The following is a 23,844-nucleotide window of genomic DNA, read 5'->3' on the forward strand; positions in this document are numbered from 1 at the left end:
GAGTAACCTAGGAAATGCCTGTCTCACCACGGGACAGCAACAAGCAACTTATCCTGTAATGAAAGTCTTAGGCGCAACTTCTTTCTGCCTTCAAGGAAGTCACCGTGTGATACAGTTAACATAAAGTACTAGAACACTGACCTGCACTTATAAAAAGGACACAACTATATAACACAATATACAGTTCTATAGAAACCAGATACATAAAAAAAAAAAAACATAATAAACCTTTTTGTGCAACTATTTCCTGCACTAAAGTCTGCTAACGTGGTGATAAGTCATAGCTGCGTGAACATTTGGCCCTGGAGTTTAAGTCATCCCATGCAACATGCCATAAGTTGAATTTTTGCATCTGCACTACCTTCTGTGTCATGTAAGATGCCACACAGCCATTACTGCAGTGGTTGTGTCACATAAAAGGCCACACTCATGACAATAACAGTTTTGTCATATATGGAGCCACAGTCATTACTACAGTGGTTGTGTCACATATGAGACCACACAGTCATTACTACAGTGGTTGTGTCACAAATAGGGGTCACATAGTTATAGTGGTTGTGTCACATATAAGGCTAAAGAGTCACTACTATAGAGGTTATGTCCAATATGGGGGCCCCACATTCATTACTAAAGCGGTTGTATCACATATAATGCGACACAGTCACTATTATAGAGGTTGTGTCACATATGAGGCCACACAGTCACTATTATAGAGGTTGTGTCACATATGAGGCCACACAGTCACTACTATAGAGGTTGTGTCACATATGAAGCCACACAGTCACTACTATAGAGGTTGTGTCACATATGAGGCCACAGTCACTACTACAGAGGTTGTGTCACATATGAGGCCACACAGTCACTACTATAGAGATTGTGTCAGATATGAGGCCACACAGTCACTACTATAGAGGTTGTGTCACATAAGAGGCCACACAGTCACTACTATAGAGGTTGTGTCACATATGAGGCCACAGTCACTACTACAGAGGTTGTGTCACATATGAGGCCAGACTGTCACTACTATAGAGGTTGTGTCACATATGAGGCCACAGTCACTACTATAGAGATTGTGTCACATATGAGGCCACAGTCACTACTATAGCGATTGTGTCACATGAGGCCACAGAGCCACTATAGAGATTGTGTCACATATGAGGCCAGACTGTCACTACTATAGAGGTTGTGTCACATATGAGGCCACAGTCACTACTATAGAGATTGTGTCACATATGAGGCCACAGTCACTACTATAGAGATTGTGTCACATATGAGGCCACAGTCACTACTATAGCGATTGTGTCACATATGAGGCCACACAGTCACTACTATAGAGGTTGTGTCACATATGAGGCCACACAGTCACTACTATACAGGTTGTGACACATATGAGGCCACACAGTCACTACTATAGAGATTGTGTCACATATGAGGCCACAGAGTCACTACTATAGAGATTGTGTCACATATGAGGCCATACAGCCACTACTATAGAGGTTGTGTCACATATGAGGCCAGACAGTCACTACTATAGAGATTGTGTCACATATTAGGTCAGTCAGTCACTACTATAGAGTTTGTGTCACATATGAGGCCACAGTCACTACTACAGAGGTTGTGTCACATATGAGGCCACAGAGCCACTACTATAGAGATTGTGTCACATATGAGGCCAGACTGTCACTACTATAGAGGTTGTGTCACATATGAGGCCACAGTCACTACTATAGAGATTGTGTCACATATGAGGCCACAGTCACTACTATAGTGATTGTGTCACATATGAGGCCACAGAGTCACTACTATAGAGATTGTGTCACATATGAGGCCAGACAGTCACTACTATAGAGGTAGTGTCACATATGAGGCCACACAGTCACTACTATAGAGATTGTGTCACAAATGAGGCCACACAGTCACTACTATAGAGATTGTGTCACATATGAGGCCAGACTGTCACTACTATAGAGGTTGTGTCACATATGAGGCCACAGTCACTACTATAGAGATTGTGTCACATATGAGGCCACAGTCACTACTATAGCGATTGTGTCACATATGAGGCCACACAGTCACTACTATAGAGGTTGTGTCACATATGAGGCCACACAGTCACTACTATAGAGGTTGTGTCACATATGAGGCCACACAGTCACTACTATACAGGTTGTGTCACATATGAGGCCACACAGTCACTACTATAGAGATTGTGTCACATATGAGGCCACAGAGTCACTACTATAGAGATTGTGTCACATATGAGGCCATACAGTCACTACTATAGAGGTTGTGTCACATATGAGGCCAGACTGTCACTACTATAGAGATTGTGTCACATATTAGGTCAGTCAGTCACTACTATAGAGGTTGTGTCACATATGAGGCCACAGTCACTACTACAGAGGTTGTGTCACATATGAGGCCACAGAGCCACTACTATAGAGATTGTGTCACATATGAGGCCACAGTCACTACTATAGAGATTGTGTCACATATGAGGTCAGTCAGTCACTACTATAGAGGTTGTGTCACATATGAGGCCACACAGTCACTACTATAGAGGTTGTGTCACATATGAGGCCACAGTCACTACTATAGAGATTGTGTCACATATGAGGCCAGACTGTCACTACTATAGAGATTGTGTCACATATTAGGTCAGTCAGTCACTACTATAGAGGTTGTGTCACATATGAGGCCACACAGTCACTACTATAGAGGTTGTATCACATATGAGGTCACACAGTCACTACTATAGAGGTTGTGTCACATATGAGGCCAGACTGTCACTACTATAGAGATTGTGTCACATATGAGGTCAGTCAGTCACTACTATAGAGGTTGTGTCACATATGAGGCCACACAGTCACTACTATAGAGGTTGTGTCACATATGAGGCCACACAGTCACTACTATAGAGGTTGTGTCACATATGAGGCTAGACAGTCACTACTATAGAGGTTGTGTCACATATGAAGCCACACAGTCACTACTATACAGGTTGTGTCACATATGAGGCCACACAGTCACTACTATACAGGTTGTGTTACATATGAGGCCACACAGTCACTACTATAGAGATTGTGTCACATATGAGGCCACAGTCACTACTATAGAGATTGTGTCACATATGAGGCCAGACAGTCACTACTATAGAGGTTGTGTCACATATGAGGCCAGACAGTCACTACTATAGAGGTTGTGTCACATATGAGGCCAGACAGTCACTACTATAGAGGTTGTGTCACATATGAGGCCAGACAGTCACTACTATAGAGATTGTGTCACATATGAGGCCACACAGTCACTACTATAGAGGTTGTGTCACATATGAGGCCACACAGTCACTACTATAGAGGTTGTGTCACATATGAGGCCAGACAGTCACTACTATAGCGATTGTGTCACATATGAGGCCACACAGTCACTACTATAGAGGTTGTGTCACATATGAGGCCACACAGTCACTACTATAGAGATTGTGTCACATATGAGGCCAGACAGTCACTACTATAGAGGTTGTGTCACATATGAGGCCAGACAGTCACTACTATAGAGGTTGTGTCACATATGAGGCCAGACAGTCACTACTATAGAGGTTGTGTCACATATGAGGCCACACAGTCACTACTATAGAGGTTGTGTCACATATGAGGCCAGACAGTCACTACTACAGAGGTTGTGTCACGTATGAGGCCACACAGTCACTACTATAGAGGTTGTGTCACATATGAGGCCAGACAGTCACTACTATAGAGGTTGTGTCACATATGAGGCCAGACAGTCACTACTATAGAGGTTGTGTCACATATGAGGCCACACAGTCACTACTATAGAGGTTGTGTCACATATGAGGCCAGACAGTCACTACTACAGAGGTTGTGTCACGTATGAGGCCACACAGTCACTACTATAGAGGTTGTCTCACATATGAGGCCAGACAGTGATGATCTCCACAGATACAGCATGAAGTGCTCACACATAAAGTTGAGTAACTCTCTACATGTCCATTTCCTATACAGCCGCCCGTGCAGCCATTACATTGTACACCTTTCTCACAACTTCCCCTGAAGACAGCGGCACAACAAACACAAGCTTCATGGAAAAAGTTCTCAGCGCAAGCTGAGATTGAGGCCTACACAAATCCCCGGACTATCCTGCAGTGCTGCCCGCGATCACTGCGCTGAGTATGACGGGACAGGAGCGGAAAATACGTACCAACTGCTGCCAGACCCAGCGCACAAGAAAGCAGTCCCTCCAGGAATCCATCGCCGAGCGGCGCCCAGTATCACCGCGTCAACATGGCCATCAGAGAAAAGACGTTGAGTTTGGCGGTGACTCCCCCCGCTGTGAAACCGGCCCCGTCAGTCAGCTCCCTCCGCGGTGCGCGTACGCGACAGTAGCACAGGACACCGGGGGCGCGCACTGGGGGTAAAGCTGGGGAAGACCGGATCCCGCCCAATGGCAGGAACGTCACTTCACTGGGCGTCGTGGAGGACGAGGAACCCGGAGCTAGTGCTCAATGCAGACTGGCGAGCGCAGGGTGTGTAATGTCGCCGTCACCTCACCGCCCTGCACTTGGTAGTAAATGGCGGCAATGTGCTCGTCCTTCCTGCAGTGAGCTGGCAGCCGCTCAGCATTGCTGCTCTCTACAGTTCTTATTCTACAGCCTGTAGCTAGGTATAAGGAGAAGGAACACAGGTGAATTCACACGAAGTAGATGTATGTGGATGGACACCAAACAACCCCATTAATAGCAATGGGAACTTTCTGTAAGAAATCTGCCACAAGTGAATATAGCTGTATGCTAAAACATAGGGAACTGGTACGCAACTAAAACATAGGGACCTGGTACGCAACTAAAACACAGCGACCTGGTACGCAAGTAAAACACAGTGACCTGGTACACAACTAAAACACAGGGACCTGGTACGCAACTAAAACATAGGGACCTGGTACGCAACTAAAACACAGTGACCTGGTACGCAAGTAAAACACAGTGACCTGGTACACAACTAAAACACAGGGACCTGGTACGCAACTAAAACATAGGGACCTGGTACGCAACTAAAACACAGCGACCTGGTACGCAAGTAAAACACAGTGACCTGGTACACAACTAAAACACAGGGACCTGGTACGCAACTAAAACACAGGGACCTGGTACGCAACTAAAACATAGGGACCTGGTACGCAACTAAAACACAGCGACCTGGTACGCAAGTAAAACACAGTGACCTGGTACACAACTAAAACACAGTGACCTGGTACGCAACTAAAACACAGGGACCAGGTACGCAACTAAAACACAGCAACCCGGTACACAACTAAAACACAGGGACCTTGTACACAACTAAAATACAGCGACCTGGTACGCAACTAAAACACAGGGACCTGGTACGCAACTAAAATACAGCGACCTGGTACGCAACTAAAACACAGCGACCTGGTACCCAAATAAAACACAGGGACCTGGTACGCAACTAAAACACAGGGACCTGGTACGCAACTAAAACACAGCGACCCGGTACGCAACTAAAACACAGCGACCTGGTACGCAAGTAAAACACAGGGACCTGGTACACAACTAAAACACAGCGACCTGGTGCACAACTAAAACACAGGGACCTGGTACGCAACTAAAACACAGCGACCTGGTACGCAACTAAAACACAGCGACCTGGTACGCAACTAAAACACAGCGACCTGGTACGCAACTAAAACACAGCGACCTGGTACGCAACTAAAACACAGGGACCTTGTACACAACTAAAATACAGCGACCTGGTACGCAACTAAAACACAGGGACCTGGTACGCAACTAAAATACAGCGACCTGGTACGCAACTAAAACACAGGGACCTGGTACGCAACTAAAACACAGCGACCTGGTACGCAAGTAAAACACAGCAACCTGGTACGCAAGTAAAACACAGCAACCTGGTACACAACTAAAACTCAGCGACCTTATGTACAAGTAAAACACAAGGACCTGGTACACAACTAAAATACAGCGACCTGATATACTGTACAACTAAAACACACCAACCTGGTACACAAGTAAAACACAGGAACCTGGTACACAACTAAAACACAGCGACCTGGTACTCAAATAAAGCACAGGGACCTGGTACGCAAGTAAAACACAGCGATCTGGTACACAACTAAAATACAGCGACCTGGTACGCAACTAAAACACAGCGACCCGGTACGCAACTAAAACACAGCGACCCGGTACACAACTAAAACACAGCGACCTGGTACCCAAATAAAACACAGGGACCTGGTACGCAAGTAAAACACAGCGATCTGGTACACAACTAAAATACAGCGACCTGTTACGCAAGTAAAACACAGCAACCTGGTACACAACTAAAACTCAGCGACCTTATGTACAAATAAAACACAAGGACCTGGTACACAACTAAAATACAGCGACCTGATATACTGTACAACTAAAACACACCGACCTGGTACACAAGTAAAACACAGGAACCTGGTACACAACTAAAACACAGCGACCTGGTACGCAACTAAAACACAGCGACCTGGTACGCAACTAAAACACAGCGACCTGGTACCCAACTAAAACACAGGGACCTGGTACGCAAGTAAAACACAGCGATCTGGTACACAATTAAAACATAGCAACCTGGTACGCAACTAAAACTCAGCAATAGAGATGAGCGAGTACTGTTCAGATCAGTCGATCCGAACAGCACGCTCCATAGAAATGAATGGATGCACCTGGCACTTCCGCTTTGACGGCGGCCGGCCGCTTAACCCCCCGCATGCCGGCTACGTCCATTCATTTCTATGCGAGCGTGCTGTTCGGATCGGCTGATCCGAACAGTACTCGCTCATCTCTACTCAGCAACCTGGTACACAACTAAAACACAGGGACCTGGAAAATGAAAAATCTGCCCCTTTCACCTTTTTGCCTGGAATTCCTTTCCCCATTTTCCTACTCATGCCGTTTGATGGGAACCCCTAGGCTTGTTGGTTCACCATTCAATGTACTGTGCCCTATGAATTGACTCCATGTCTATTCTGCTCTGACTGAGCAACAGAAGTCTACATATTCTTGCTCGCTGGTTATACCTCGCCCTGGGCAGCTTCGTTATGAGAATGAGATAACCAATCATGTACTCTCTGTCTAACATCCTCACTGTCGCTGAAGAGGACCTTTCACCAACTCCAAGCTCTTTACAAGCTGTTCTACTAATTCTGGCACAAATGGAATTTTTTCTCTAGTCCCCACCATTCATGAGCAATCAATGCTGTAAGTATTGGTTCCTGATATTCTGTTTAGGCGATGTACTATCAGGTAATTGGTGTCAGGCAGGAGCAGACAAGGGGTATGAGTCTGAGCTCTGACACTGGCTGCATCTGATTGGAGCTGTGAATCACGCCCCCTGCCGCATACAGCTCTCCTGATATTACAAAGCTTAAAGGGGTTGTCCGGCATAAATTTTAAATTTAACACTAAGCTAAACCCCCTTCCCCCGCCTAACTTCTAATTTACTCCATTTAAAAAAAAAATTATGTTTACTAGAGATGAGCGAACATTAATCGAAACTGCCGTTTCGAATAGCAGGCACCCATAGGAATGAATGGACGCAGCCGACACGCAGGGGGTTAAGCGGCCGGCCGCTGGCAAAGTCTGCGTGCCAGCCACTTCCATTCATCCCTATGGGAGCGTGCTATTCAAAACGGCTGTTTCGATTAGTGTTCGCTCATCTCTAATATTTACCCATATGCCTGGGGACCCAGGCACATTTTCTGATTTCCTGTTGACATTCTGTTTTGCTGCCACCAATACTCCTTGCCCCCCCCTTTCCATCATACTCACCAATGTTCGCATCCTTCTTCTTCCTTCACAAGGGACCCAGCACCTGCACAATAGTACACTGACAGAAGAGAAGCAGAGGCATCCCACGCTTGCGCAATAGAACGGCTCTATTGCGCAGGCGCGGAAAGAAGAGGGGACAGTGGCGCCGAGGAAAGTGACCTCCAGGACAAGAAGAAAAGTAAGTATGTTGGGATGGTAAGGCAGTTGGGGGACTGAGTTAGTTAACTAGGTAGGTAGGGCTAGTAGTCCGTGGGCTAGCTAGGGAAGCGGGGATTTGTTAGGGAGGAAATGAGAGGGGCGATCTGAGTGAACTGCAATGCATCATGGTAGTTGAAGGCTAAGACAGCAGGACGCTACCCATTTAAATGCAGAGGACACCACGAGCTTCCAGATAAATCCAGAAATCACTCAAACACTACTAAAGGTATTTGGGTGCACCTATTAACCCAGTGATTGCACTAACATCCCCCCACTGATTGCAACTATGCATCCCTGTACAGCTGCAAAACTACAACTCCCATTATTATATATTTTACTATTATTTTCTTTCAAATTTTTTTCCCTACTTTACTCCTCTAAAACCTAGGTGCATCTTATGGTCCGGTGCGTCTTATAGTCCAAAAAATACGGTAATAAAAGTTATATTTTATAACATAGGTGGAAAATAAGGGCCTTTTGCAATGCAAATGGGTTCAATGATACAATAGCCTCTACCTACGTGAGGGGTCTTTCTTTTATGTGTGTGAAGTATGCTATGCAGAAGCATTATACTATAGTAGTTTAATATTTATTGTGCAACTATTTATTTAAAAAAATGAAAAAAAAAAGTTCAAATCAAACACTTAAAGCAATGAAGTGCACTTCCACTGTTTAAGCTTTTTACACATACCATTTTTTGCATGCCTTTGACTGTGGTATTTCTTTTTAACTGGGATACAAGTAACACTTTGAATGACAGAGAACTTTTAGGCCAAAGTCCACATAGTGAAACACAGCTAAAAACGCTACAGCAATGCATTTCCACAGAGTTTTTCTCAGCGGATTTTCTTGCCTTGTGAACATTCCGCACGGCCAGCTGCAACGGGATGCCGATGCAGCATCAACCGGGTAGCCGCGAGTGAAAGCTGGTGCACTGCATCGGCATTCAGCCGCACACTCTGCTCTGGATTATGCCCAATGAATGGACCTAGTCTGGAGGAGGGAGTATCTTCAGGCTGAATCGCGAGGCGACTCAGCCTGAAGTATGAGTATCTCGCTTCTTTTTTCTGGGAGCTGGAAAAAACGGCTTCCGGAAAAAAGACCTGAGCGGCTCCCATTGATTTCAATGGGAGCCGTCTTTTTGGTCAGGGTTTTGAGGCGAATACGGCCTCAAAACCTTGACCAAAAAACTCTGTGTGAACTCACATGTAAGATGTAGACAACAGGGCACTCACCCACCACGGGATACATAAAACATTCGTTTTTATTTCATCCTCTTTAAAAAGGTCAAACCTTGACCATCGGGGTACAGAAGACGGGATGATGCATAGAAACAAACAGTGACGATCGTTTCGTGCTTAGCGCACTTCGTCAGGCTTCTGTGTGAACTTACCCTTAAAGGGGCTCTATCACTAGGAAAAGTCATTTTTAACTAATCACACCTTTGCATAGCCCTTAGAAAGTCTATTTCACACCTACCTTTTACATGTAGATTGCCTCACTGGTTTCTGAATAAGTCCGTTTATATTCATATGCTAATTAGACTAGTGCACGATAGAAGGTGCACACCTCTCCTATTGTCTTCTATGGGAGACGGCTCCTGCTGCTGCTGATGACTCGCTTCCTGTTTGCTTCACACACATAGAAGATAATGGGAGAGAGGAGGCTACTGGGAACTTCCTGTACTGGCTGGAGGCTCATTAGCATATGAATAAAAACAGACTTATTCAGAGACCACTGAAGCAATCTACATACAAAAGGTAAGTGTGGAATAGCCTTTCTAAAGCCTATGCAAGCATGTGTTTAGATAAAAATGACTTTTCCCAATGATAGAGCCCCTTTAAGGGTAAATTTTGTTTTACAATACCGTGTAAGTGGCCATTTTCTTGTGGCCGGCGGGCATGCGCAGTCGGCTTAGCCCTAGGCCCGAGGCTAGAAGTTTGAAGCTTGCGCTGGAAGAAAATGCGTGAAGAGGCCATTACAGATGAAGATGGAGGCGGCGCTGGAGAGTTCTCTCGCAGCATTGGGGAAGCCCCCAGTGCTGTTTGAGTGCTGTGGCCTGCCCCCAGTGCTGCGATAGAACACCTTTGCATACCGACAAAAACCAAGATTTATACTGAACGGCGGCGCGGAGAAAGGTAGGAGAAGAATAGCCTTTCTTAAAGCTAGTCCGATGTGTTAGTGAGAAAAAATTGAGTTTTAATGATAGTGAATGATCCCTTTAACTTGTACTACCTGTATAGATGGGTGGAACAAAAATGTTTTGGGTGAAATACATTGTGGATAATGAAAATACATTCATTATTGCATGAGTGCCATATGCATGATCTCATTGGTATAGCACAGTCGAGCACTGTGTATACAATATGTAACAAATACCTGAAGCTGAAAAATGTTGTAGAAGGGTTGGCAAAAACTAAAGGAGTTTTGTTTCGTTTCAGGTAAATGCGTTGTCATAGTAAACCTCTTTTCACTTCTCTTGCTTTTGTCTGTTAGTGCAACCTTTTCTAATGATGACAGAGTTGAGTTCATGGTTACACTGCTAAACCGACTCTAAACTGAGCCGAATTTAATAGAATGAACTAGAAGATTGGCAGAAATGTGGGCTCTCTGCGTAAGGACACTAGAAGATTTACAAAATGCTTGTTTTAGAATCACCAACCCAACATAGACCATGTAGGAACTTTTGGATTCTCTTCATATTAGGCCACATGCATATGAGTGTGTATATCGTAGGGTCCAGAGGGATGACCAGAAGAACGGACTGCACAATGCAGATATGAACATAGCCTTTGGTGCTTCCTAGTGTTTGTTAGTGTTTTTAATAGTTTTTATGATGTGTGTCTTTTGAATCTGCTAATAAAGATGTATTTTTATTTTTGATATAAAATTCTTCTCAGTGAATGCTTTAGATCTCATTCACACATCTTTGGAGTGTGAGATAAATGTTATTCATGGACAGCACCCAATCTGCTTATTTGTGGGTGGGGTGCTGTCCGTGGTTGGTTGTTCATGTTTGTGAAAAGTAGGTCAACTTTGTTTTGTTTTATTTTTTATACTTATGTCTCTTGGTCTGTGAAAACCACATGACACAAGGATGGACTAGCCCTTACCTATATAAACTTTAGAAGAAATGTGTATCACTTTGGCTATAAGATAATCATGTTATGAACAGTACTGTGCTTCATTGAGTAGTATTCAACTACTGCACCCTAACCTATATTAGGCTAAATAATGCATCTTATAGAGGAATCACAGCTGCAACCCTATGCTACCTCTAAGGTTAAAGGGGTTTTCCAGGCAAAAAAGTGCACCCAAAAACTTTTAGCAGTGTTTTGAGTGATTTCTGGTGTTCTCTGTGAGCTCCTGGCATCTTCTGCATTTGTTTACATGGGTATCTTCCTGTTCTGTTTTCCTACAACTACCATAATAGCCTGTGATTAGCTTATAACTGACTCCATCTCTCACTCACTCACACCCCCTCCCTATTTTCCTAGCTAGCCCTCTATCTATTAGCCCTTCCTAACCAACTCAACCCCCACAACACCCCACCCCATTCAATCATACTTACCTGTCTTCCAGGCAAGATCTTCTCGGCACAGGACTTCCGGCGATATAGGTAATTATAGATTTTCAGTAGAGTTAGTACTTTAGAAGGGGGGGGGTAGCTAAGATTCTAAAGATCAATTTATCTTGGACAACCCTTTCATAATCAGCATACTGTGTTTTACTATTCTGTATATGATTTTTTACATGATCATGCTGCTGCAGGGGCATATGCAAGAGGATGGTCTCAAGGTAGAAACTCCTTTTTGCCATAACCTTTAGAATGCGCCACAGGCCATTAACATCATCATATCTGCCTGCGGTGTGCAGTGAAAAGAGTCCTTTAGCCAAAGCTGTTCTGTTTATTATAGTTAAGGTTATGTGATTTTTTTTTTTTAAAAAAGTAGAGATATTTTCACTGTATGGGGGCAATAGTAGCAAACTTTTGGAGAAACTATGGTGGGAAGACTTACATGAAATACTTTACTTGTGTGTGGATCATAAGGGGGCACTTTATACAGTAAAAATGTGGGCATTAATAGTATTATTACTACTTTAAATGTATAAGGTTACTATGGGGGGCACTAAGCCGTAACTGTATAGGGGCAGTAAAGAGAGACCATCACTGTGATGCAGGCACTAAGAAGGCACTATTACTATCAGCAAGGAACTAAAGGGATGCTATTACTGTCTTGGGGGGCACTATTATTATGTGTAGAAACAATGGAAGCTTTGTTACCATGTTCAGGACACTATCACTGGGCGTGCTAACACAGTGAATGCACTTTTATTGTGTGATAGCTATAAGGGAATAATGTTATTGTTTTTTGGAACCAGCGGAGTTGAGACCACTAACTGAGCACTACTACTGTGTGGACAGAAATGAAAGCACTTTTATTGTATGAATGTATTATGTTGTCCTCGAATAGTCTATTACATGGTAACTATATGACTGTACTATTCAGAGGTTGTTCTGTTTAGAGTATAGCAGACTCTTCTGAGCAGAGGAAGCGTCTGTCTTTCTTCTTCCTCAAGGCCGCTCTATCACTTGAAGAGAACATAAGGCCTAGTGTCCTATCCTAGCACAATAGCCCAAGGTCAGGCTGAACGGGTTGGACAATACAGCAGACTTTGCTGTGCAGATGATGTGGCTGTCACAATTTGGAAGAAAAAAATCCAAGTGTCGTCTCCAGAACCAAGATGATTGACAGACATCTTTACCTCAGCCTGTTATCGTAGGAACTATGAGAATGGAGGATGACTAGCCAAATTAAATTGCTATTTCTTCTCCCTAACACATAGAAATAGCCTTAAGAAAGGCTATTCTCCTCCTACCTTTAGATGTCTTCCCCACGTCCGCCATTTGGTAGAAATTCCCGGTTTTCCTCGGTAGGCAAATGAGTTCTCTCGCAGCACTGGGGGTAGTCCCCAGCACTCAAACAGCACTGGGGGCATCCCCATTTCAGCGAGAGAAATCTCCAGTGCTGCCTCCATCTTCGTCTGGAATAGCCTCTCTCCGCATCTTCTTCAGGTGCTGGCTTCAAAATTCTACACATGCTCAGTCGGCTCTGCCAACAGGCCTCGGGCAGAGCCGACTGCACATACCCGCAGTCATTTTTTTTGTGGCCACTTACACTTGCGGCCACAAAAAAATGTTTGATTGGATTGAGGTCAGGGAACTGTGGGGGCCAATCCAACACCTCTACTTCATTGTCATTGAATCATCTCTTTGCTAATCTTGACATATGCTTCAGGTCAATGTCCTGCTGGAACACAATGTTGTCCTTTTAATACCTATAGTAATCAAGTGTATGGAGTAAATCATCTTGTAGGATACTCACATATATATCAGCATTGAGACCACCATCGATCGTGTTCAAGTATCCAATGTCTTTTTTTTCTTCCGGACCTAGAGCCCAGTCTATTGACTTTCATCTCATTGCTCCAAATCACCTGTTTCCAATCTTTTACTGTCCATTTTTCTGCAAACTCGAGCTCACGCTTCTTTTGATGATATTGAAGCCTTCTTCCTCTTTCCACCACCAGGAGCAAAACAGTAACAATGCAGTTACCTGACAAGAATCCGCATAACTAATCATATGCTAAATAATTTCAAGTCAAATGTATGTATAAGCTAGCCAAGCTTTTCCATAAAATGATGGTAGTCTCACGTTCGAAGTTGTTGTGAATAGTGAGAGATGGAGCAGGAAAGTCAAAAGCTCAAAATGCTGTTACCTTTTTGCTCATCACTACATCTCTACTTGAGGAGGGCATGAAATAATTGCATGTAAAGTGTAGCAGCAATCTCACATTCTATCTGGGTGTGTTATTTTTTTTATTTTTACTATCAGTGTATTTCTGTGCATTTTTTCCCACCTCTGCATTTATTTTTCTGACAGGATTGGGATACCCAGGTGGTGGACATAGATAGAGGTCTCAGAGGCTATGCCTGCCACTATCAAACACTTATACCAGGATATACCATAACTGTGTCAGGTGAGAATATCCATCTAGGATATTATAGGGACAGGTCCACTGTACAGTGATCCCAAATAGTGCACAAATATTGTACTATTTGGTTAATAAAGACAAACACGGAATATAGTAGACTCTGCTGTATTTGTGAAGGCAAGCACCAACCTCCTAATGCCTTCCTCACCAATGATTGACAGATTCTCAATTGCTATTAGTCTCTTCATAGGGGTGTTGAGAGGCAAGAGAAATGCTTCATGTATGACTGTATAGCTATGAGTTTTCTGCTGCTTTAGATAATAATATATGTCCCTGTAATATACTTCCTATTTTTAATATTTTTTTTCTAAACAACCCTAAATTTATCTTTTCTGCCCCAGAGAATTTAGCTTGTCCTGAGTGCCATATGTAAAGTTGAAGGATTACATGGTTGGTTCATGGACTGAAGTATCAATAAATCTATACACAAATCAATAACCTGTTGCATATTCTTGATATATCAGTTACATGATGGCAGGATTTGGCAGCATCTCTGAAGCTTCCCTTATACATTTTCCTTCTGCATTTATGTGAAAGTAGAGTCTACTAGAAATCTGTTTCCATTTAAGCATGAAGAATATAAATTTTATGGCTATTTTGTTGCTGGATGGTTCTTGAAATTAAAGCAGTTCCCACAGAACGACATCTGTTTCAGTTTCTGGTGGCAGTATATCTGTTTTTAAGCTGCTTTGAGATAAAGTAGCAAATGATCCATTTATCATTATATGAATTCTCTAATATTTAGAATTAACTTTCTATTTATTTTGCATTTTAAACTATTGGAAATGAAAAACATAAATATGTAGTTTAACAAGTTTTACATTGGCTCTTGGATAATAATGTATGTGGAAGCCTGGGTAAATCAGTGGCATTTATAAGATTATTTATACTGATCAGGTCTAATTTTGTCTCTGAGAAGGGATTATTACATATGACTATTGGTTTAGAGCAACTTCATTCACTTCAGTGGAGAGTGACCATTCATAATCTAATAAGGATGGCCTATGTTTAGGATAGGTCATCAATATGGCTCTGCAAGGGTCTAACACCTGGGACCCCCATAGATCAGCTGCTCTAGGAGTTTACATGCTGTACAGAGCACTGCTCTTTCGCTGTACAAAGTGTAATGGCAACTTTAGTTACTTCAACTCTGCCCTATAGACTTCAATGTCACTGCTAGACTTTGCATGGTGAAGAGTAGCGTGGTTCCCAGTATATAAACATAACTGGGAACCACAGTGTTCTGGGTCAGCTGTTAACCCCTTTAATGGTGACCTATGAGCCCTCTTGGATTCTGGGCCCGAGTGCAGCTGTGACCATTATAATCCCTAGTGGCTGCAAACTTTAAGAGGAATCAAATTATAGCTCTCTTTGTAGATATTAAACGGAGAAAAGAGGCCCAGTCAAAAAGAATCATTATAGTCTATGGGGTCCGTGTGCTTTTACTGCACAGTGCTTGCAATTGCGTTTGGTATTTCGTTCGTGGGGTCCCCATGCAGACTTCTGCGGATAGAATACAAACGCAGATGTGAACGAGGGGTAAGATTGTATTCAGCCTGCTCATAAAGTAGGATACAAATGATATGAAGGTCTGGGTCAGATGTTCTGTTACTCGCACATACACAGACATACTAGTTTATTCTGAAAAGTCTTCCAAAACATTGGGTATGGTATAAAAGAATTAAGGCAAAATGCAAAAATATGTTATTTCAATTTGTGCCAGAAATGTGTATTATTGGCTTTATGCAGTGGTATGTTATAGAACAAGATAATAAAATGTATTATTCTCTGTCAGTCCATGTACCAATATAGGATATATTCTACTGTAGGCCCTATGCACATGACTGAGTGTGCCATCCAAGGGTGGGCCAATGTTGCAATGGAATGCACTTGGATGACACTCGGAGTGACATCTAAGTGCATTCCGTGATGTACACACCTCTATGATAGCTTCAGATCCTATCTGCTCTGATGACAGTAGGATAGGGCCTGCTCTATATTCATTGGAACAGAACAGACCATCAGATGCTCTTCTCCGTAGAGCCTCAGCCGGCATGCTCGGTCATGTGCATTAGGCCTTAGAACAGCTCGTGGCATATAATGAAGCACAATCTCTTCACTGTTGGATAAATAATGAATCTGGCTCCATATTGGTTCACACATTGAAAGGCCCCATCACCTTCTTTTGGTGTTCTGTTACAAAGCTGACCATGTAAAAATTAAAGTAGTTTATACTAAACATTGTTTTTACAATATTATTTTTAAGATATATATTGTTGTCCTGAATATGAATCAATAATTTGATTTATGTAACAGATTTAGAATTATTACAATTTATTTAAGGAGTAAAAACTGACTATACCAAAACCATGACTGCTGCTAGCTAAAGAAAGGTGATATTTTCAATTGGCCCTTAACAGTGCACTCTGTGTGAATTACAGCTTTCCCCACACATTGGGCTGCCCTGTAAATTCCACCAGCAGCTTATCTTCTTGTAAGGTTTCCCTATGCTCCTACGTCAGAAGGTTTCATTTACAGCTAGAATGATCACCTATCGCTCAGATTCATTGTCAGGGTGCCTGTGCTCGCAGATCCCTAGATAGAAGGAAGCCCTAGGAAGGCATGAAACACTATACCTAGCTTACTGAGTATCTAATGGCTTTTTATCTTTAAGTGTAATTCCACTTTGGAGTACTCTTTTTCCATGTGTATAAATAACAGGTTGACTTATCTAATACACTATCATTAAAGGGGATGTTTTGTTTATGAATATAGTGCTTTAGTGGCATTTTGTACATTTCCGCAGCCGGCTTACCACATTCACCTACAAGCTAGCTACATCCCAAATATTAGGCTTCGGTAAAACACAGCCTGTATTCGCATGAGAACATTGGTGACAATTAATGGGGCTGCCTGGCCAATATAAATATTGGGTAAAAAAGTAGTCTAATGCTTCCAAGGTCTCACATTTGCCTATAATTTCAGGTCTTTTTTAAGACACAGAATATGGGTGCATTCACACTGAGTAAACGCTAGCATATTCTGAACGTAAAACACGTTCAGAATAAGCGGCGTCTAAAGCAGCTCCATTCATTTCTATGGGAGCGGGGATACGAGCGCTCCCCATAGAAATTAATGGGCTGCTTCTTTCACTCCGTGCAGTCCCATTGAAGTGAATGGGGAGTGCCGGCGTGTACGCTCCGGCATGAGCAGAGCTTGCCGTACACGCGGGCACTCCCCATTCACTTCAATGGGACTGCACGGAGTGAAAGAAGCAGCCCATTCATTTCTATGGGGAGCGCTCGTATCCCCGCTCCCATAGAAATGAATGGAGCTGCTTTAGACGCCGCTTATTCTGAACGTGTTTTACGTTCAGAATAAGCTAGCGTTTACTCAGTGTGAATTCACCCTTAGTCTGCTTTACCAATTGCTGGCTGTAGTGGGTCAACACTGAAGCAAGTTGTTGATAGAACAACATTCTCCGTCTGTCCACCCTTGTCAGCTGTGTGCTGCTGTACTGTGCCCTGACACTATACAGCATCAGGGTGTAATATAAAGCAGCAGGTGATACCCTGACCTTATATGTCATTTTTCATGCCCTTATATAAAGGAACTATATATAAAACAAAATAAAATATATTCTTCTTCTTCTTAGAGGTGGCTCTTACCTCTAGTACATCTGGATGAATCCCATAGTGCTCATACTCCCTAACATAATACAGTATATCATGAATGCGACTAATGGAGCAATGGTAAAATTGAATCATAGCATAAGAATTCTTATTTAACAGCGCTTATGAGATCTCACAGGATCAGTCTGTGCTGTAGTGGTTGTGGAATTGTGATGTTGGCAGCGATAGTCATGATGAGAGCTGTCAGGATGTATTTACATAACAGTCAGACTCCATAAAAATAAAATTGCCTGGCAATTCTGGGTATTCTGACGATTTTGCATTCTACAGGATGCCATATCTCTTGTGGTAATGCAACCCCTTTTCATTGATTATTTCATTCATTGTAATAGAATAAGTGAGATCCACAAAATCTACATGTAAAAAATACAATTTGTATTGCAGACTTTAGTGGGCATTATTAACCAGATTAGAGTGTTAACACTTTACTAGCCCATGCTCAAGTTAATTTTACACCAGGTTCACATCTGTGCAAGGGTTTCCGTTCTTCAGGTCCATTTGAAACTAAAGTCTGCAATACAAACTGTATTTTTCACATGTAGATTTTGTTGGTGATTTTGTTGCAAAATGAGCTGTGGATCTCACTTATTCTATTACAATGAATGAAATAATCAATGAAAAAGCATTGCATTACCACAAGAGATATGGCATCGTGTGGAGTGCAAAAAACGGCACAGTCTGAACCTGTGAGATCTTATAAGCGCTGTTAAATAAGAATTATTATGTTATCATTCAATTTTACTAGTGCTTCTTTAGTCTTCAGTCATGAAATATGTCGGTGGCTATGAGCATTATGGGATCTGTCCAGATGTACTGGTGGTAAGAGCTAATAATAATAATAATAATAATAATAATAATAATATTTTATTTTGTTATATTTAGTTCCTATAAATATATATATATATATATATATATATATATATACCGTATTTTTCGGACTATAAGACGCACTTTTTTTCCCCCAAATTTGGGGGGAAAAGAAGGGTGCGTCTTATAGGCCGAATGTGGCGCCTGGCATCCGCTGTAATAGAGAGGCGGAAGCCAGCAAATGATAGACGCCATTACAGGTGCCGGGGCCTGCGACATCGCTGCGCTCCTGTGCCCTGCATGAAGCCAGCAGCGGGAGTAGTGATGCTATTCCGCTCCTCCGTCCCCCCGCCGCTGGCTTCATGCAGGGCAGGGCAGCGATGTCTCAGGCCCCGGCGTCTATCCCGTGCTGGCATCCGCCTCTCTAGTACAGCAGATGCCGGGTCAGTATCAGCGGCCCCTTCTCCCCCGGGGCTGGTCCCCACCAGCCCCGTACCTCTGAAGTTGCAGGCCGGCTCCTGCGCGGCGATATCGCAGGAGCCGACCTGTTCGGGTGACAGCCGGGAGCCTAATGAGGCTCCCAGGCCTGTCACTGCTGTATTAGTATTGCGGCTGGGTCTATGACCAGCCGTAATACTAATACACAGAATGTCCCATAGACGGCAATACAGTTGTATTGCCGTCTATGGGACTTGCAATCAAGTGACCGCAGGTTCAAGCCCCGGGGGGGGGGAATAAAATAGTAAAAAAAAAAAAAAAGCTTTAAAAATATATAATAAAAATATGAAATAAATAAAAGTTCTAAATCACCTCCTGTCCCTAGAATATATATACCGTATATACTCGAGTATAAGCCGAATTTTTCAGCCCAGTTTTTGTGCTGAAAAAGCCCCCCTCGGCTTATACTCGAGTCAGCAAAAAAAAAAAAAAAATTTTTTTTTTTTTTTTTGAGGGTGAGGGGGGTTTATGACCAGCCACGATGTCAATGTATAGAATCTCCCATAAAATAGTGCAAATTTTTATTTTATTTTATTTTTTTTAAATAAAAGTTCTTAATCCCTCCTTTCCCTAGAATACATACAAAAGTAGAAAATGACTGTGAAACACAAACACATTAGGTATCCCTGTGTCTGACAGTGCCCTGTCTACTGAATATAGGTTATCTGCAGTGCTCCTGTTCCATCAGGAAGGGGTTAATAGGAGCACTGCAGATACCCTATATTCAGCCAGGCTGAATTCCAAGTGGGGGGGGGGGAAAAAAGTCCTCAGGCTCAGGGAAGGGGCAGACAGACAACCAAAACACCCCCTCCCCTTTCCCAGCATCTACTGCACCCAAAAACTACGACCATTTTAATTTTTGAAATTTTCCAGTAGCTGCTGCATTTCCCCCCTAGGCTTATACTCCAGTCAATAAGTTTTCCCAGTTTTTTGTGGTAAAATTAGGGGGGTCGGCTTATATTCGGGTCGGCTTATACTCGAGTATATACGGTATATAAAAGTAGAAAATCATATATCATAAACCACCGGGTTTTTTTTCAATAAAAGGTGATCTAAGCAATAGATATTCCCCAAAATGGTATAACTAAAAAGTACTTCTGGACCCGCAAAAAAAAAAACACTCTATGCATCCCCGTACAGCTGCAGGGTCACCTGTCAATGTGGCCTTGCAGCTGTTGCAAAACTACAACTCCCATACATTAAATATTTTAAATATAGTTTTTGCTTCAAAATTTTTTTTCCCTATTTTCCTCCTCTAAAACCTAGGTGCGTCTTATAGTCCGAAAAATACGGTATATATATAGAAAAAAAATTTTGAAGCAAAAAATGGTAAAATATTTAATATATGGGAGTTGTAGTTTTGCAACAGCTGCAAGGCCACATTGACAGGTAACCCTGCAGCTGTACGGGGACGCATAGAGTGTTTTTTTTTTTTGCGGGGCCAGATGTACTTTTTAGTTATACCATTTTGGGGAATGTCTATTGCTTAGATCACCTTTTATTGAAAAAAAAAAACCCGGCGGTTTAGCACTTGTGATTTTGACGTTCACCGTACAGGAAAACTATTAGTAGACCGGGCATTTTCGGACACAGGGATACCTAATGTGTATGTGTTTGACATATGATTTTCTACTTTTATATATATTCTAGGGAAAAGAGGTGATTTAGAACTTTTATTTATTTCATTTTTTTATTATATATGTTTAAAGCTTTTTTTTTTTTTTTTTTTTTTTTTTTTACTATTTTATCCCCCCCCGGGTTATTGAACCTGCAGTCACTTGATTGCAAGTCCCATAGACGGCAATGCAACTGTATTGCCCTCTATGGGACATTCTGTATATTACTATTATGGCTGGTCATAGACTCAGCCGCAATACTAATATAACAGTGACAGGCCTGGGAGCCTTCATTAGGCTCCCGGCTGTCACCCGAACAGGTCGGCTCCTGCGATATCGCCACGCAGGAGCCGGCCTGCAACTTTACAGGTATGGGGATAGTGGGGACCAGCCCTGGGGGAGAAGGGGCCGCCAATACAGACCCTGCCCAGCATGAAGCCAGCGGCGGGGGGATGGAGGAGCGGAATAGAATCGCCCCTGCCACTGCTGGCTTCATGCAGGGCAGAGGAGCGTAGCGATGTCTCAGGCCCCGGCACCTGTGCCGGCATGTATCCCTCGCCAGCATCCACCTCTCTATTACAGCGGATGCCGGGCGGCCACATTCGGACTATAAGATGCACCCTTCCTTTCCCCCCAAATTTTGGGGAAAAAAAGTGCGTCTTATAGTCTGAAAAATACGGTATATATATACATATATTGAAAAATGACATATAAGGTCAGGGCGTCGTCTGCTGCTGTACATTATGTCCTGATGCTGTACAGTGTCAGGGCACAGTACAGCAGCACCCAGCTGCAAAGGGTTGAGAGACGGAGGATGTTGGCGCAAATCTTCCTGGACTTCTGTGAAGTGGCTCTCACAGTCTATGGGAGCCTGCACACACGGTGTACGCTCGCTCATTCTGAACGTAAAACTCCTTCAGCGTGAGCTGCGTAAAAAAACAGATCCCATTGACTTGAATGGGTGACGGCATACACGCGTATCACATTGAAAGCAATAGGTAAAAAAAAGCCTCCAATTGATTTCACTGGGGAACGTGCGTATGCCAGCACCCATTCAAGTCAATGGGATCTGTTTTTTACATCACTCACTCTGAACGAGTTTTACGTTCAGAATGAGCAGGCGTAAACTCCATGTGCAGGTTCCCTATAACTGCTGTTATTACTATTCAGATTCTCATGCACCAGCTTCCACTGACAAGCATCTGAACAGCACTACTGAAGCAGTAGGGGACCACAGACCTGTATATACAGCATAAATGTGAGAGTCAAATCCTCTAATCTTGTATTTTGGCAGCCATCTTGTACTCTTTCACATATAAACTGTATAAGTATGTATTTTTCTGCTTAAGTCAAGGAGGCCCTTTGTTAGACTTTAAGGAATGTGATAATGAACGTTAATGCATAGGTTGCTAATCCTTATCTCTCAAGGGCCTCATTTTGAGAAGATGCAGCTGACTTTGTATATCTCTTACCTCCTTTACATGATGTATGGACACATAACCAACAAAAGTATTAATCTTATGGTATCTGGGCACTTTGTCATATTTTATGGTATATGAAGGTCACTTAGAGTGTGTACAGACACAGAATCTATGTAGCTCATTGTTAATTAAGTTGGAACATGTCATCTTATCTCTTTTGCCATGATATATACATATAGACAGTCTGGGATGTTAGCTCACACATAAGTATTTTGAATCCTTCTTTGTTTCATGGGAAAGTCCATCCCAGTTTGGAAAGCTATAATGAGATGCAGATTATAATGAGCCTCAGCCAATAGTCATGTGCCAGGCTTATCTTCTATCTCTATGACCAATCATGTTATACTAATTAGAATAGCCAAGCCAGCTCTTTGTCTGTGATGTATTTAAACTACCTTTTTTTTACAATAAAATTAGAATTCACTTGGTACACCATCAGCTGTGTGCGTGTGACTTCTGCAGGCCTGCGATCTAATCTCTAATTAGGACCTCTACAACATACGGAGGGATCCATTGATGTCCCTCTCAAATCTAGCGTCCCTGGGTGGGCTTGAGAGATAAGGAGAAGGTTTGCTGATCTCCCCGACAACCAGTGATTACAGTAGTTCTTGGAACCACAGATTCACAAAGTCAGCGCTGCAAGGTAAGAGCTTTTATCTTACCAATTTGATCTGTGTTTCTAAGGACTTTGTTTTCCTGTCCGAGTGTGAGGTAAACACATATGTTCCTTATATAAATATCTCAAGCTTTTTGCAAGAACCTAAGAGCAGTATGTTGTATGAGTGTTAAGTAGATGGAAACTTGGGCTGAAATTGTTCTGCTGACTTGTTGTGGTTGTGCATTCGTTGTATTTCTCATTTGGGTTTTGTGGAAATTGACTAGTCACGTGATAAAGGGAAATAGTGATCCCTGGAATCCTCTAACTGATCTTTAAAGTCTCCATTGAATAAGATACAGTATATGTTGTACTGAGGAAGTCTTATAGGAATTTGGGGCAGGATAAGACAGTGGGAAGGAGGAGAGGAAAGAATTCACACAGAACAGAATGGGAGGAGTGCAAAGTCAGTCAGTGTGGAAGTCAGCCCAAGAGATAGTTGTAGAAAGAGCAGGGAAGAGAGCAGTTGGAAGAGGATGCAATAAATTGTTGAAGAAAGCAAAATGTAGTACAACTGGGCTGCTAAACAGCAGTCATTGGGAAGAATTTGCCTCTCAATACAGAGGCTGGGTTCAGGATCACAAGTTGGGTGAGATATTGGATAGTTGGATGCAGGTAAGCAGGGAAATAGAAAGGGAGGGTTATAGGAATAAGGAAAATAAGGGAGTCATGTATTATGCTCCCCCGGAGAAAAGTCCACCTCCCTATGGGGAAAACCCTGCACCATTTGCTTCAGGTAATCCTGACAGATGGACATGTATTAGATGTGGTCAGAAAAATCCTGATTGTCAAGAGGATTGTTTCAATTGTGAAATACCCCCTCCCAAGCCACAAAAAGGCTTATACCCTGTTATAACTAGAACTGTGTATGTCCCAGGGGATGTAGTGCCACAACAGGAGGAGGAGGCAAATGTGGCTGCAGAACAAGCCGACTCCACTGAGGCAACCACTTCCCGTCCCCCCAGGCTTCAAAGTCCTAGAAGGACCG

General features: G+C 42.8%; 1 protein-coding gene across 5 annotated transcripts in view; it reads right to left on the reverse strand.

Annotated features, from left to right (window-relative positions):
* ATP11B (ATPase phospholipid transporting 11B (putative)) overlaps nucleotides 1-4,484 on the reverse strand; it is a 91,898-nt gene extending 87,414 nt beyond the window's left edge. For 2 of the 5 annotated variants that reach the window (XM_075268601.1, XM_075268596.1), the window contains exon 1: nucleotides 4,219-4,482. In XM_075268601.1, the coding sequence (XP_075124702.1) occupies nucleotides 4,219-4,269 (51 nt within the window). In that variant the 5' untranslated portion in view covers nucleotides 4,270-4,482. Of the gene's footprint in view, nucleotides 1-4,218 lie in introns of all 5 variants that reach the window. The other 3 variants (XM_075268597.1, XM_075268600.1, XM_075268602.1) reach the window with 3 other exon arrangements.
* Nucleotides 4,485-23,844: the final 19,360 nt, after the last annotated feature.

Source organism: Leptodactylus fuscus, chromosome 3 (assembly GCF_031893055.1).
Source record: "Leptodactylus fuscus isolate aLepFus1 chromosome 3, aLepFus1.hap2, whole genome shotgun sequence".
In the NCBI taxonomy this organism is placed as follows: Eukaryota; Metazoa; Chordata; class Amphibia; order Anura; family Leptodactylidae; genus Leptodactylus; species Leptodactylus fuscus.